Source organism: Cuculus canorus, chromosome 2, assembly GCF_017976375.1.
Source record: "Cuculus canorus isolate bCucCan1 chromosome 2, bCucCan1.pri, whole genome shotgun sequence".
NCBI classification, from domain to species: domain Eukaryota; kingdom Metazoa; phylum Chordata; class Aves; order Cuculiformes; family Cuculidae; genus Cuculus; species Cuculus canorus.
The window spans coordinates 33,768,159-33,785,705 of NC_071402.1; the positions used below are offsets into that span (position 1 = coordinate 33,768,159).

The window sequence follows — 17,547 nt, forward strand, 5'->3', positions numbered from 1 at the left end:
GGCAGCTCCGCCAGGACTGTGACACCCCATAAACACCCTCCCTTGCTGGGATTAATCATGCTTCTGGCACGAGTGCTCCCTTCCAAGAGACTGAACATGATGTTTGCGTGCTTGCTTCTAAGTGACCTGGCTGCAGTCCCACAGTAATCTAAATGTGTACTGTATTTGCACAAATAGCACCGAGCTCCTAATTTCCACCCAGCATATTTTCACTTGCTAAATTGCCTTGCAAAATAACATGTTAGGTGTTTGAAAGAAATATGAAGACTGGATTAGGTTTTCACCGTTAATGCCCTTGCTAAACTAGGCACAGCCCTCACCTTGGACAGTGAGAGCATTGCTAGTCCACTTTCATTTCTCTTCAGCTTTATTTGCTGGTTCTGAGAAATCATCTACAGGATTTGAATGAGAAAGTTTCAGGGGGTAGTTTCAAGCTCAGTTAAAAAGTTGTGGGTTTGGCAGGTAAGCATTACTGTGATATATAGTGTGCTCTGCTTTCCATTATCTATTCACTCTCAACTGTTCTCTCAATATATGAAATTTTGGCAAACATAAAAGAGAAAGAGAAAGAAAGTAGCCACTGAATAAGAAATAAGAGGAGGGGAGCATAGGCAGCATCTTTTAATTTCCTCTACACTTTCATTAGCAGACTGATGAAAAGCCTTTGTACAGAGTCCCTTCCTGCTATGTAAATCATTTGTATTTCATCAGAGAAGATTAAGTGCTTCACCTTTCTTATTTTATTTTCTTTTTCTACAAGAAAAGGTGGTCTCAGTCCCTATAGGACTAGCTCTAGATCATCTCCACGAGAACAGGCAAATAATTAATAGAAGCTCAAGTAAAAAAATTATTATGTCATAATGACCTAAAACCTTCTAAACTGTAAGAGAATGTACTATCCATTCACCCTTTCAAAAGAAGTCTGATTCTGAGTTTACATTTGTATTACTTCATATCTCAGCTCAGACTCCTGCTTTGGGTATGTAAAAGAACAAAGCAAAGACCTTTAGATTTGTGAACCCCCGGGGCTTCATTGTTGTATAAAGATAAACAGCACTTAAAGAAACAGAAAATATCCTAAAAAGAGAAACCAAATTAACTTGAAAGTGAAAGGGACAGTTTCTGTATGAGGAGTAATTAAAAAGCTCAATGTAATTAGCAAACAGTTTAAAAAAACAATGTGATTAACAATATTATAAACTCTGAAATGATGACAAATGCAGTGTTTTTATTAAACATGTTAGAGAAAGCTGCCTGACATGAACACAAAATTGTTACTCAAAGAAAAAAAAAAGGAAAAAGGAGAAAGATTTGCATATTCAGTGGATCAAGATCTGAGGAGGTGACTCACCCTCAAATGCTGATCATGCAGACTCCCAGTTCCAAACTATACTCATTCTCTCCCTGGGGACAGCAAATCTTCATTTGCTAGATTGTTACTAGTTGGAGAAGCAGTCACCTTGCTTCCACCCACAATAAAGTTTTTCTCCAAACTTTCCAGACTACTGATTTGGTCCAGCATGGAAACCTTCCCCACCTCTCAACCAAGTCTAACTGAGCTGCAATAGTGTTAAACCATCTTACAACACTTCCACTGGCAACTTCAAGTGAACAACCTTTGGCCACTTTATTTTGCTTTCCTCAGTCAAAGATTAGTTTCCTAGAAAGCTGTCAGGCTGTGTTCTCTGCACTGCTCTCTGCAAAACAACACTTCCAAACTTCACTTCACTTGAATATTGTGAAGTGGACTGAGTAGAGGGAATACATCAGTGCTTCTACAGGGGGAGTTTCAACACCAGAGATCACTTTATGAGGGGGAGCTCTGGGGTGTTCTCTGCACTTACACAGCACATGCTGGTTGAAAGTGAATAAAATCTTAGCATTAATAAAGTCAGCAGGAATTTTTCTAGTGAGGCCAGAATGTCACCCAAGATGGCTGGGGTTTGCTGTTTTGTTTTTTTTTTTTTTGTTTCATTCTTTAGATAAATACTAAAATAAATTCTCTTATCCCTATAATGTATAATAAGCAATGGACTGTAAAACAAAATGTCTTTAATGTTGAATAAAATTTCTAGAAGCCAAAGAGCAATTCCTTCCCCAAAGGAAGCTTTTTAATATTAAGAGTCACGGTTCCCTCATGCCCTGCCTTTCCATAGCTATCACTCAATTGTTCTTAGATAATTTATATTAGAAGGGATGGAGTTGTCCTTTTGTACTTTGTTGGAACAGCTTTGTTGAAACGAGTTCTTGGTCTCAACTATCCTCTTCAATATTAAAATGATGGTGAAGCTGAAAAAGAAGAGGAGCAACTACAATATTACAAAGGTCTGTCCACAAAATTTGTTGAACAGTAACTGGCTATTCCCTTCCTACATTGATAGGTATGCTTTAATTAGAGGGATGATGTACATAATCATTTTTAACTGTAATTTGACCTAGAAACAAGGTTCTTCTCATTCATATTATGGTCAGAATTGTACTCCTAATATTAAGTGTTTTAATGGAGTGGCTTTCTTTTGAAACCCTGCTCACTACATGTCTTAGGAGCAAACCTTGTTGCAGAACAAATAAAGCTGAAAACAACAATGTACTTCAGACAGCAATCTAACTCCTTTCTCTGTAAGTAGAAAACATTGAACAAGTGTACACAAGACAAAATAAATAGAGCTCAATTATTCTGAATCACTTGTTCTTACTGCAGACTTTCTAAGGGACTGTTGTATTATTGCAAACATATTGCTACTCTGGATACATTTACCTCGTTGTAATTTTACTTGAAAAGTAAAAAGTTTCATATTGCTAGTTTTAGATGCACTTCTGCAACATCTATTAGCACAGCTTGAACATGTAAACTTTGCCGAGAACATCTGCAAATGATGGATAGATATATCGTTAAATTACAGTGACCAAAAGAGAGCAGGGATTCAAAGCAGCATTCTTAGGGTACGGAGCCTATTGTTGGTGCTAATGAAATGTCAGGTCTTGAGCTTCTGACTGCATAAAGGAATTATGTCATTTGGGATCTGTACCTTTAATAAAGGATGGGTCATATATTCACTATACGCCTTCAGTATGACTAGGTAAAATAGTTAATATCAGACCCTCCATAAGGACCTTCTCATGGAGCAGCTCTTTCAGTTTCACTGCATAACAGGCTGGAGTCCTTCTAGTCTGGCTTCATAATAATTGTACTGTGTAATCACGTAAAAGTTAGGAAATAAATCTTTTTTATGTGCAAGGTCTGATTCTGGATCTTTAGATATCGGTGAAACTCACGGCATGACTGTGTTTTCCCTAAATTAACGTGCCTTAGTAAGATGGTCCAAACACAGGCACCACAACATTTCTGCCTGGAACCAGTAGTAAAACACTGTTTGTCAATATGACTTTTCAATTTGCAGTCTACAAGGCTCTAGAAAGTGGTCCGTGTTGGCCATTCAAAGGATGACAACACCTGGAGAAAAAGCTACATCAGCTCATTTTCTGATTTTTTCACAGCTAGAAGAGCTAGAAACATAATACATGACAGAAGTGCATTTAACAAAGATCAATTTCATAGTTTGTTGAAATAAGAGGAAAAGCTCATATGCCTCAAAGTTTGTCATTGCTGTAGAGACAACTTTCAAAACATTTTTGTAAGAAGAGAGTAGAGAGGAAGTCTCCTTACTCTGTCAAGGCTTTCTTTCATATTTTGAGTGATGCAAATGAGTTCTGCGATGTTATAGATCACCTAAAGTACCACTAGCTAAGTCAAGGAAGGAAAGGACCAATGTCTTGAAACTTCACATAGACCCTTGACAGATACTCTTGTTAAAAACAGACAATCTCTACCCCTGTAAGTATAAATGTTATATTCCTAAATTGCTTTAATGCATATCGGAAATTTTTAAAGACTTGTTTCCCATTTCTGCAAGGATATCTCCTCACTATTTGAAAAATAAGCAGAATGTCAAGGTTTTGTCATTTTAAAACGGAAAAAATCTAAGCTCAAACCACAACACTGGCATATAAATATCACAATAAGTCATCTGCTTCTATTATATCTCTTCAACACACTTTAAAGAAAAAAAAAGAAAGACAATTCATAATTTTCACTTTCCATGGTGCTGATACCTGTCCTCAGATTCACGATCTGATTGATAAATTCTGCAAAACATGCTGTGATATTTTTTCAACACAGAAAGAAATTACTGGCTTCTTCCAAAGTCATCAGTAAGATCTGTCAGCACTTTACTGTCATGGCTTTCCTTAAGAGTTAGATTACATTGTCTTTTCTGATGACTCCCTACTTCAAAGGTAAAAACATACATGCAGATAAAATGTTTCTTTCAGCTTTCTGACAGGCAGACAAAAAGGACTGATTTGAAGCAGTAGGGTATCTCCCTAGTAAAAGAGATACTTAAACAAGTAATGTCTTTAGAGCTGAAAAGGTAAATTGAAAGCTAACCTTTTAGTTGCTCCCCCACAAGAGGTGCTACACCTGAGAAAGAATGACTGATACTGTCACCTGAAATTGTAACCCTTTGTAAGTTGGTCTTAAAGTTCAGAACTTGGAAGAAAAGAAAGTTAAAATCCATTATACCTGGAAAATACGAGAAGCAATCAAAAAAAAAAAAAAAAAAAAGAATTTACCCTTTGGTAGTCTAGTTTTGCATTATGAGATGTTTGGAGAAAGAATTATTATTCAAATGGAAACGACCCATTTAGCCAAGGATGACATTACATGAGAAAGCCGAAAGTTTGGGGGTTTTGGTGATATTTTTTTTCCTGATTTTCAGAGACAAAAACTGATCTGTTTTCAGATTAATCAGATACCTTCCCTGAAGTTCAGAATGCAGATTTCCAGTGGCAAAATAAAATATCTGGCTTAGTATTTCTATACCTTTATGCATGCCTTGTTGAATAAGAGAAATACATCATTACCAAAGCAAATGGCAATGAATTCTCCTCTCCTCCTCAAGTATTCTGAAACTGTCATTAATGATAACGGGTAGCAAGAATTTGTGATCTAAATACGAAGTGAGCAGAGCACAGTTATACACTGTACTATTTTTTTTTTCTTATTCTATGTGCATAACTCTGTGCAAACTGGACATTTTATAGGAGCATTTAACTGTACATCCTTCATTGCCACAAAGAAAACATGAAAAAAAAAGGGAGAAGTAGCAGTATTCTTTCCCTGAGACTGCCATTCAACAACTGTGTAGCTAGGAGAGACAAGCTAACTGGAGAATCCATAAAGATATGTTTTTAACCTGGGAGCCTCTGTGATCTGCTAATAATCATTTCAAAGCATTCAAACAGTACTTAACTGAGCCTCTATTCTTCTTTTGCCATCGTAATCCTTAATCTTTCCTGGCTCAGTTTTTTTCCTACTAGCAAGGAAGCTCCCCTCACTTGCACAAGAGTACAAAAGAACCTCATCAGGGTATTGCTCTGAATATTAAATACTAACAGTGGCTCTCAGTTCTGCATATTTCTCAGTGGCGAAGTAAGTACTTCAAGTAAACATACACATCCTGATCTCTCTCTAGCCCTCTACAAACTCCCTGAATGCCCATCACGCAGGGGCTACTCCACGACACCAAAGTGCAATTACCCCGTCATCTGGCTGTGACTGACTGCACAGTGAGAGTCTTATTTGCTATTAATACATATTTACATGGGACCCATATTAGCATCTTCAGACTGTTATTTGGCACAAACAAATCCACAGTGACTCCTAGGCACCTCAGAAAGGTGCCCAGTAAGACCTTTAAGCTGTAATCAGACAAAAAGTTAAGCTTTCTACCTCAGACTTCTGATCTCATTCTTCATTAGCCCTGTGCTTCTTGCTTGTTTGCCCAGCTGAAGATCAGAAACTCTTACTCCCAGACTAGCAGCAAGTGAGGAAGAAGAAAACCTCCATTTCTTCCTGTGAGAAAAACATTGGGAAGCTGAGGGGTGAAATCTAACATCTCCAGCCCATCTGTGCAGCTGCACTACACAGCTGCTAGTACAAGTCCCGGGGCGGATTAGCAGATGGACGCTGCTGCTTTTCAACACGCAGTTCTTGTCCTCATGGGTCATTCAGCCACGCAGCCTTGCACCAGCCATACCACTTGCACATGCAATGGCCATTCCTTAGAAACCCCACAGCTGCGTGCAGGACACGCAGGAGTTCCTTGCACAACTTCTAACTTTCTCTTTTGTACAGTTGAATCTGTAGCATTTTCAGGTTCAGAGATTTTCTGTAGGACCCACCACCACGTCCACTACCCCAAATCTGGCACAGAGCTTAGTAAAACAACCCACCAGCCCTTCTGTTTGCATACTGTTTCAGCAGAGTGACTGAAAGAGCCTCGTCTCTTTGCCTTCACTTTTTTCAATACATACTGTGTGATGAAAACATATGAGCTCATTGGAATTTATAGACAGATTTGGCAAACTTTATTTATTTATTTGGGCTCTGAGATCATTTGGACTCTAGGCTACCTCTTTCTCTCTCTCTCTCTCTCTCTCTCTCTCTCTTTCTCTCTCTCTCTCTCTCTCTCTCTAAGAATATGAATACTTTTTGCTCTCAACTGCCACCTGTTAGAAATTTTAGTATGTACACTGTAACTGGTGCCTACCACATGTGCAAGTCCTTTCCTAAATGCATTAGGTACTGATTAGAAAGTTTACACAGAAAATTGCCAAAGTCTACGCTGCAGAGAAAAAAAATCTTGACAGGAATTACAGTTCTGTACTTTATTCTTTTGCAAATAAATATGGGGTGAACCCATCAAGCCCCTTGTCCAACATTCCACTGCAAGTCAAAGTAAAATTGTGCAGTTTTGTAGGCAACTTACTCTCATATAACCAAATCTCCAAACAAGTAACTCACACTTCTGAAGGGTTCAGTATTAGGAGGTCTGTCTTATACTAATAGAGCATCACCAGACAGATGTTCAATAAACCTCATTGCCAGAAATTGTTTTCCTATGAAAAATCAAGTCTATATTTTATACAGAAGTTTTTATTTCCCAGTGCCTATTTGATCCAAATTCAATCTATCATTTGAAGCTTCACCACTGTTAATAGTCAATTTATTTCTTCTAAAGGTTTTTAGCATTTCTTTTCATGTTTGGCACCAGGCTTTTAAACAATAAGAAACAAAGAAAATTGGTAGGCTGTCAGATTTAATAACAATAAGCTTTCCTGATATGCTATTTGTTTAGCTTTTGGAAAAGTTAAATATCAAAGCAACTTATCTTAAAATATTCAGTGCTTTTCTAACCTACTGCAAGGCATATTTCGGTTGGCAAGGCTTTATCTCAGGAGTGGTAATAAAAAGGATCAAACTTTGTCTAGCTCCATGTCACTCTGACAATTGCTCATAAGTCTGAAGAGGAAAGTGTCTGACCTCTATAATTTTAAATATGATCAGAACAAATCATGTCTGCTCAAAACCACAAAATGTGAATGAAGAAAGTATTTCTTTTGTAGCATTTTGTTTCTCTTCTATATGAAAAATGATGATTTACTTTTTGTCATTACTAACCACTGAAGTTTTTCATTAAAACAAAATGGACCTGATTTTTTTTTTAATTTCTCAGAGAAAATACTTATTTTCTAAGTTGCTCTAACTGAAAGATACGGCAGCATGACACAGAAGAAAACACATAGCAGCTTCTTCTTTCTGCATGATAAAGAATAAGAGCAATAATTCTTTATTCTCCTCTTGATACAGATTAACAGATAGTACCTTAGAGATAGAGATACAAAACCTGTTCATTCTCAGCTGAGTTACAATAGACCTCAAACCTCATCCCAGGGCACCTGCAGATGCATTCATATGTGAAGGTGCCTTTGCTGAACAGTATTCTGTGTACAAAACGCAAACAAGTGGTTATGCTGGGCTTTCCATCTTTTGCTCTCTTTAGGATACATGTTTACACAGACCTAGAGAGACTATTCTTCTTTTCAGATTTTCTTTTCAGGTACAAAAAGATGATAAAAGTATTGACAGGTTTAAGGTTACTATCATCTCCATTCATGTATGAAATGAAGTACTGTGTACTTTGGATCAAGATTCTTGTGAAAAATGCCCTGTCTCCGTTTTTAGCCAAGAAGTTCAAGAGGTGCTACATTTAATAATAAAGGAATGTCCAATTCTGAGGGCTCTGGGCAGGCTGCTTTTCTATCTGAGACTTTACTAGGTTGCTTTTTGTTTGCTTAAACTCCTAGAAGGCTTTCTGCTAATATTAAATTTAAATAACATAAATCTTCTCTCCTAAAAGACCAGTGAGATGGATGTTTTAAAATTCTTATGCATAAAACACTGAAAGAGAGCTCTAATACCAAAGCAAGTTTAACAGTCATTCTTTATCACAATATTTATCAGCAATAACATTTTGGGGGAACTTTGGATTTTTCAAGAAGTGCTTTCCAGGAAATATCCTTTCTGTTGAACTATTAAATAGATTTTATGTCTTTCCATCTGAACATAACTCATGTTTTTTTCACTTCGTATAGCTAGTACCCACTTGAATTTGACCCTAGATTAACACCAGTTTAATAATTGAGACTGAACAAGGGTTCCTAGCCTTTTGTAAATGAAATAGTGCAGCATCCTGCATCTCAATGATAGCCAACGAGTAGGACAACGAGTAGGACTAGGTTGTGGTAGGAAAGAGGTAAGTGGATAAACTCACCTGTGAGCCAAAAGAGAGCTAGGTAACTCTAGTGTGCCAAAATTAGCAGAAAGTAAGCTCCATCTGCTCTTGCTTTCTTTCATCTTACTGTCAGTTGCCATGTTTTGTCTCCACTGCAGAAAAAGGTTGAGTATGCTGTAAAGTGACTTCCTCCTTTCAAAGCTGTCATGCAGAGAGGCAGACCTAATTGTACTCATGTAAACCACAACAGTTCTTTCTGTTGTCTTCTAATTTTCTGAGAGGATTGATATTCCAGAATTCATTAGCCCATGATCTTCAGACACTCCTGATGCTGGGTTTGGCAACAGGCAGAAGGGACATACTCAGTTGGCTAAACAGAAACACAAGTGATAGGAGGTAGAAACTAGAACCAGTGAACATATTTCACCGTTACACCCTTTCTCACTTGTTCTCACCATCCTTGTGAATTCCCAGCACTGAGCAATCAAAAAGCCGTAGAAAACTGGGACAGGTGGACCACACTGGGGAATCTCCAAGCTCCTTGATCGTTCTGCTCCCAGAAGACCTGAGGTTGACTATACTTAGATGCTCTGCATGATGAAAAGCAGCTTAAGATCTTCATACCCTGGCTGATCATTTGACTAATTTATTTCAACCTTCACCATGTATATAGGATTTAAAGGAACAGGGCTGTTCAATGGGAAAAGTAGGCTACCAGTAAATTCTAGAGTACATTCTACATTGCATTATAGCACTTGGGCCTCTAAACATGCATAGTTAAAGTGATGGGCATAATGTGCTTTGACATTTAAGGTTGCTGTTCACTGATTTAACAAAATATAAATGGAGTGCAACTGTAATTCACTCCAATACCTAGAACTATTGTAAGATACACACATGGAAATTAGGGAAATGTTATATGCAGGCAGGCATCTTAATTAAAGCAAAGAAAACTGTCAGTAAATATGTAAAGGTTAATGCTTGAAAGGAAAGAAGAAATGCTATTGGGCAGTTATAAAGATTAATTATCTGGGGTTTAGAGTGAAATATTTAGGTTAAACATTTGGAAATCATTTATATTCCTAAAGTAAAATATTTGCCAAGAGATGTGACTGAAACAGCATCATTCTATGTGTTCAGGAGCAGAAAAGATGAAAACCATATGTATCTAATGCAGGAAGTCCTGCTACAGGGCAGGGAAAAACTATATGAATTAAGAGATCCTATCCAACTCATTAGACATAAATCTTGAAGGAACTAGCCCTACAGTTCTTACTCACAGACATGGAGGATTTCAGTGGGACCATGAAGATAAGCCAGGTCAAAAAATTCAAGAACGAAATGTCTTTTAGGATTTAGAGTGGTCTGTGAGAAACCACACTGACAACATCAAAAAAAACCAGGTAAACATGTTGAGAAGTTTATTTATTAGAAATGTTTTTGAATTGAGAGAAAACCAAATTAACTGTTTTTCAATGTCCATATAGAAGACTTCAGATATTAAATAGGACTTTGGGAAACTTGAAGTAGGCTTTTTTTTCCATTTTGTATTACCCATCACCTACTGCATATTCACAGAGCATTTTTAAGATCACCTTGACAGGAAGAAAACTTTATCAAGTGTTTGAAATTTAGAGGTGAAATAATAATGCAGTTATTTACATTTGTGACTACTAAGCAGGCTATTGTTTTGCTTCTCTGACCTGACTTTACAAGTTTTCTGCAAATCTTCGTGGACTGGAAGCAAAGTCTCCAAATTCATCACTTCAGCAAAGAGGGTCACTCCTGGGCTATACAGAGTGCACAGATTTCCCTCAGTTGTCACATCAGAAGGGTGGGATGTCATCCAGAGGGACATGGGCAAGTTGGAGAAGTGGACCTGTGTGAACCTCATGAGGTTCAACAAAGCCAGGTGCAAGGTCCTACACCTGGGTTGGGGCAATCCACAGTTTCAATACAAGATGGGGGATGATGTGATTGAGAGCAGCCCTGCAGAGAAGGACTTAGAGGTGCTGATTGATGAGAAGCTCAACATGAGCTTGCAATGCATGCTCACAGCCCAGAAGGCCAACAGTATCCTGGGCTGCATCAAAAGAATCCGGGCCAGCAGGCCGACGGAGGTGACTCTGCCCCTCTACTCTGCTCTTATGAGATCCCACCTGGAGTATTGTGTTCAGTTCCGGAATCCCCAACATAAGAAGGACATGGAATTGTTGGCTTGGGCCCAGAGGAGGGCTATGAAGATGATAGAAGGCTGGAGCACCTTTACTATGAGGATAAGCTGAGAGAGTTGGAGTTGTTCAGGCTGTAGAAGAGAAGGCTCAGCAGAAGAACTTATAGCTGCCCTCCAGTACCTGAAGGAGGCCTACAAGAAAGACTTTTTACAAAGGCGTGTAGCGATAGGATGAGGGAGAGTGGCTATAAATTGGAAGGGGGAAGATTTAGACTAGAAGTTAGGAAGATATTCTTTTCAACGAGGGTGGTGAGAGACTGGCACAGGTTGCCCAGGGAATTCTTGGATGACCCCTCCCTGGAAGTGTTCAACACCAGGTTGGATGGATCCTTGAGCAGCCTGACCTAGTGGGAGATGTCCCTGCCTGTGGCAGTGGGTTAGAACTGGATGATCTTTAAGGTCATGGATTACAGTGTTCAACATCCATTAAGGCCCAGCTATATCATAGTTACTGCTTCTGCTTGGTATGTGCAAAACAGTGAAGAGACTGTATGTAAGCACCTGCTCAACCAGATTGTGCATGCACACAGCGACAAGGTATACAACAAAGACTGTGTGAACTTTAAAAAAAAAAAACTTTAGTGGGGATGATTGTACAGAAGGTAAAAATAATATTTAATTCTCACAGGAACAGATATTTTGTAAATGAATATTTTGGGAGCCTAAAGATAGTATCAATGCATACTAAGTTACTTGCTTTTTGAGGTTCAAATTTTAAGCTGGCAATATATTGCCAATATTTACTAGCCTACTAAGTACCTGAGATGTTCCATAAAGGCAACACAGGCCTCTGTAGTACAGAATTAGCATTCAGAGAAAGAGATTTCCTTGTTCACAGACTTCCCTTGTATTTGCAGATTTACCTGACTTTTACACAGACCAACACAAGCAATTCTACACCTCAGTTCTCCCGAATAATGAATTTTACAGAACCTTTCTGCTTTATCCAGAAAAAGTAAGAAAAGCCAAGTGTTACGATTTTTGCCCTTTCCCAGGTGAAAAGGGTGGTGTCATCTTTCTTTCTACAGGTATGGCATCAGCTCTTAGAGCACAAGAAAAGATTCAAACATGACAGTCTTAGGATGAAGAATAATGAAGGAATAATCAAAAGAAGACCCAAATGAAAAAAAAAAAGATGTCATTACTTCTACATTATAGGCCCGGAAATTCTTGTTTCCTTTCTCTTTCACTTTCCTTCACATAAGCACTGACTCTAGATTTGTACTCGCAGAAAAACTTCCAGTTGAAGGCATCAGCAGTACCAGAACTAGAACCAAAAGAATAAATACTTTAAAGTCTGATGCATGAGGTATTAATGTCCCAAGAGAAAGATTTCCCAACATAAAACACACCATTTGTTTTCATTAGGGACTGATAATAGAACAATGTCTCCCGTTGTTGCTTTTGACTCCCCAGCTGTCTTCTTTCCCTGGGGATTGCATACACCAACAGGCTGGGGAGGCACTTAGAACCACCTTTCCCAAAGAGAATTAAAACACTGCCCAGCTCTGTTACCGCAGTGCACATATGAATCTCCCCTGCCTGACAGATGTGCATACAAAGCCTTCAAGACTTCTCACCCAAAGTCCTACAGCACACAAATTTTCCACACAGAAGGGGCAGACAGAATAAAGATCAAGGACCAAAAAGTACCTACAAGTGCACTGAATGTGTGAGAAGCAGACTGCATGAGAGGAAGGAACAGAGTGCATCAAGGAGAAAAGCCAATAAAAAGGTTGGATGTGAAGAACTGGAATTATGAGAACCAACCCGTACAGCTAAACCCTGATTTCTTACCCGTTGAGGAGAAAAAGCAAATGGAACTGTACAGGAGTGAGAATGTGATACAGGACTTCATGAGAAGAAGAGCTCCTAACAAAATTAGGGAAAAAGAACAAAACACAACTTAATATGGCTGTGGACAGAGAAAAGTTGAGAAAGCCACTTCTTGTGCTTCCAAATTGCTTAGTCTTTCTCTACTTCAACACACTTACAAGAGATTTCCACTGTCTACTGAATATGTAAGTAATTTCAGCTCTTCAACATGTGACATGACTACCATTGCACTTTTCCATAGTATTCAGGACAGGAACACACATTCTGTAGGTTCTTTCAAGCACAGTGTTCATTGTTTGGTGGTAATAATGTGTTTGTAGTCTTATTCATGAAAACGAGTAGAGTGACACAACATCTATATGTAACAGCAACAACCTTACATCCCCATAAAACACAACAGATGTTGTTCCATTCACTGAAACTATATGGATACTAAAGATTGGGCTGAGCAAATTCAAATGAACATTACTGGTGCAGAGGTCCTCTGTCTTCGTATGGATTACAGCACCATGTCATCTTCAAGCCCTTCCTACCAAAACCTTTCTGTAGCCACAGAAGTAAGAAGCTGTGCTGCCACAGCTACAAAGCAGATGAGTGATGTTGTTCAATGGGCTTTCTTTTTTTTTCCCCCTCTATAAAATTACATAGGATACACGCAGACTGCCTAAACTCTGAAACAGAATTGGTGGCGAATGTGTTTGCTGCCACTGGGGGATGCAAGTTCAGTTTGCACTCCGGATCATTATCTATGTATCTTGAGGTGCTGCTACAAGTTCTGCAGCATGAAGTCACAAATTTCTTTCAGACTGGAAAATCAGATATAAAGAAAGCCTTACCCTTGAAACTACTGATGGGACTAGTGCTGATGGGAACACAGCTATATCCTATGTCTGGTTAGTACAGGTAAAAGCTATAGTAAGAAGGACAAGGAAAAGAAGAGCATGTAATCTGTAAAGAGTGTGGTTTCAGTCTTGATTTTGTATAGTACATTACACAGTATCCTTGTAGAGCAAAGCTGCTGCAGAATATCAACCACTATAGGTAAAATCTTGGAATTTTATGCATATGAGTGCATGAAAATAGATTCAGTCAAGGAAGATTTCTTTCTTTTTTGAAGTTTCTTTTGTTTGGTTTTTTTTTTACTGAACAGGCTAAGAACGTTGTGCTTACAAAACTCTTAGGAGTATGACAGGGTGTTGACTTCACTTAAGCAAACTGCAGGAGTACATTTCTAAAACACACAAGCCAAGGAAGGGCATGGTAGGCTGCCATTCCCTCAGACATTAGAACAAAGTTTATTTATCCAGAATCAAAGGAAACGTCAGGGGAGAGCACAGCAATGAAAATGATGACTGAGCCTGGCTTCTGACCTCTCTTTTTTCTGTCTCTGACCTTTCCACTTAACCAAACTTCAAACTCAGCCTATGTTATGGCAACAGGCCTTCATCCTGCAACATTTTGAGTGTACTCAGCATATTGAGGTGCTGCTGGGATATGCTATGGGGATTATGTGGTCAAATCCAGATTTAGGTAACATCTGTGACAGAAAGATGTCCAAATAAAAAGGAGGAGCTGTTATTAATATTATCTCCTTTTTATGTCAAGCTGATGGTGTCCTGCTTATCAGATCTGTTAACTGTCTGTTGTCATATGAGAAACTCAGTGACTTAAGCAGTTATTATGGTTCTGACACAACTTCTGAGTTCAAAATAGCATGAATATCTTACTTAGAAGGTAAAAAAAAAATTCTTGGCTGACCTATGTTTAACATTAGCGGTCCACAGTATGCATGCATTCAGAGTTGTAACACAAAATAACAAACATACTGCTTTAGCTAGTCATGCCAAGTATGAAATCACAGTGAATGAATAACTTCCATCATACCTGCAGGAACAGATAATTCAAATAATGAGTGTATGCCAAAAAGGGGAAAAGGTGTCTGCCACAACATTAACATTTTGAGCACATTGAAATCCTACATATTAAGAAACATTTAAAGCAGTATTGTATTTGATGGAAGATAAAAGTATAAGGTGCACACAAAACATATGCAGTAAATAAAACACATGAGCGTAGGACAAACAGTGTATCAAATGAATTACTTTCCAAACACAGTTTTACCATATTGCCTCTGGAAGTACTATGTGTGAAAGAAATTAGAAATAGTCATTAGTCACCTTTTTGCATACATCAAGGCAATGACTTTCAGTGTACTCCACAAAAGCAATGGGACCACTAATGCTTAGCACTTTAAGCACATTCAATCACATGTTATGATTACATACTATTCTTCAGGCCTGCAAGCAGGTGATAACCTACAACTTCGTTTGCTTGCATTCCAGAAGCTTCATTGGGACTACTCATGTAAATGGAAATTCAACAGAGAAGAGGTTCAGAGTTCAGTACTTCGCTTTTGCTTGCTTAATTTAATGCAATTTACAAAATGTAAGAAAAGTAATAGTAAGCAATAATAGTTAAAAATCATTTGCCTACTTAACTAAACCCTCACAATTTGTTAAAGAAAATTAAACTGCCTTACAGTTTACTGTACTCTGAAATAAACAAAAGATCACTTACCATATATTCCATGTTGGAAGCAGGTGGGAAGACTTTGCCTCTGACTTGATTATGATAATCAAGAATGGCAATCATGTCATTCTGTGAAATGTAGCGCTTCCGCCTGGCTTTGGGAATATTTGCAGAGTCCAGATGAGCTGCCAAAGCTGTCTCAATGTCAGTGAAATTATCGTCTGACAGGAGTAGGTCAGTGGAGTTGGGTAATACTAATGCACTTGTTTCACAGAGAATGGAAAATAAGAAAGCACAACTGATTGCAGCAATTACTGTCATTTTGGGGCCAAAGGAGAAAGATAGGCCACAGAGGTACTCGGCTTTAAGTCAGGGCAGTAGAAAACAGATCTGTAGAAGAGAAGATGTCAAAGATGTGATTCTCTACATTTGAGTAGCAAGACAAAGTGAACTGGCAGGCTGTGATTAGAAAAATGCTTCTGTCTGTCAGCTCAGTCATAAAAACAATGTTACTGAGCAATTTGCAATAACTGTATGAAGTGATAATACATTCTTACTACAAATACACAAGATCAAGTACCATTATACCATGAATTACATGACCAGAGCTGGTAGTATTCCTGAAATAGTGACAGTGCTATGACACCAGATCAGTCCATAAACCACACTATAAATCTTAAGTGGGGAGACTGCAAGAAACCTCAGAGAATATTTTATACTGAAAATGAAAAATACATCCTAGGCTATGCCTATCCCTGTGCATGGATTGCTTTGACACAATGTGGCACAGACAAACTAGTAGGCAAAACACAAAACATAAAGCATGAAAGCAGGACATCCCAAAAATAGAAGTCAAATCTTAACTTTAGCAAAATGTGATAAACATTGATAAAATCGCATGCAAAGCAAACTTATTGAGCAGAATGGCTTACCTCTGGATAATACCAAGACAAAAAAAAAAAAAAGAATACAGTCTATTGTTCTCCCAATATGTATAGTGCTCTCCTATATGATGGTATGAACCTTTGTGAAGGAGTGTCTCTTATTACAAACCCCCAAAGAACAACTCTGCTGGTTTAGAAGCTTCTGGCCACAGGAGCTGCTAACGGCTTTTATATGTTACAGTCTGTATGAGCCAGAACAGGCAGTTTCTCTAAAGGTCTCCGCTTAGCCAAAACGAGAGGGGAGGAGTTCTGCGAAGCGCAGGCAGGGATTGGGTGGCATCCCTGGAGTGTAGGTGGTTTGGATATGTAGTCACTCCCCCAGTTTCTATAGTACAAAGAGGCAACCTGCAAAGCTTTCCTTTTTTTCAGTACTTCCTACCTTTTTTTGCCTTCATGTTTGTTTTATTTTTCTTCGTTTCACAAGCATCATGCTGCCTCGGCAAACATTCTACTCGGCTCTTCTTGCACTGAAGGAGCAGCACCAAGCGCCGGGAGTTCGCAAAGCCCTGTTGCCTCGGTTATAAGAAACAGAACCGATGGAAGTCCCCATGCCGTGGGTCCACGTGGCGGGGCACCCCTGGCGAAGCGAGGGGTTTGCACCCCGAAGTCGTGAGCGGCAGCAGGAGGGCAGGCGAGCAGCATCTCTCCGTTCGTGGCCAGGAACCCTGGATGCTTGGGGTGCTGTTCCTCCCTCCTTGCCACACGCTTCACACCCCCTCATCTCCCTCCCTCACCCTCAGAGGCATAGAGACAAGGGACAAAGCTCCAGGCAGGTTGTGGCTAGCCGGTATCGGTTACCTGAACGTCTGCCATGAGAAACTACGGGAGCAGCAGGACCGAAAGCTTCCGCCAGTGCCTGGGAGACATCTGTTTCACATTAACTAGTGTATAGCTGGAATTACTTAGGCACAGAATGGTCCAGCCACTCACACAGCAGAGCTAAGGGCATAACACTGAGGCCATGACGAAAGCTAGCAGAGAGAAGCAGCAGCCACCGCCAGCAATTGTGTACTCGGTATAGGGGATGGGAGCAACACAATGTCAGTCTGATCTCCCATCAGGGCTGGGCGACCCGGGGCAACCCATAAAACGAGACCCTTGAACTTGTAATTACAGTATTTTGCAACGTCATAAAGGAGTGAGGAGAGAGAAATGCAACGGTTTTGATAATACCACAAAACTTACAGAGTGCTCGAAAGTTTCAGTAGCTCTGTTAGAGAAGCAATATGGGAATTAAGTATTAAGGAAGTGAAGTCCAGTAGTCAGAGCACAGGGCTGGAAGCCAACACTCATGCTCTCCTTTTGGCTCTACTGCTCACTCACTGTGTGGCCTAACCCGAATCATTTAATCTCTGTGTGCAATCTCTAC

The 17,547-nt window shown here is 39.2% G+C and overlaps 1 protein-coding gene across 1 annotated transcript in view; it reads right to left on the reverse strand.

Annotated features, from left to right (window-relative positions):
• The window catches only part of PI15 (peptidase inhibitor 15), a 29,579-nt gene extending 13,234 nt beyond the window's left edge, over nucleotides 1–16,345 (reverse strand). Inside the window, exons 1-2 of the mRNA XM_009570917.2 lie at nucleotides 16,167–16,345; nucleotides 15,283–15,624 (exon numbers count right to left, since the gene is read on the reverse strand). Coding sequence (XP_009569212.1) covers nucleotides 15,283–15,555 — 273 coding nt within the window. The 5' untranslated portion in view covers nucleotides 15,556–15,624; nucleotides 16,167–16,345. The remainder of the gene's footprint in view (nucleotides 1–15,282; nucleotides 15,625–16,166) is intronic.
• Nucleotides 16,346–17,547: the final 1,202 nt, after the last annotated feature.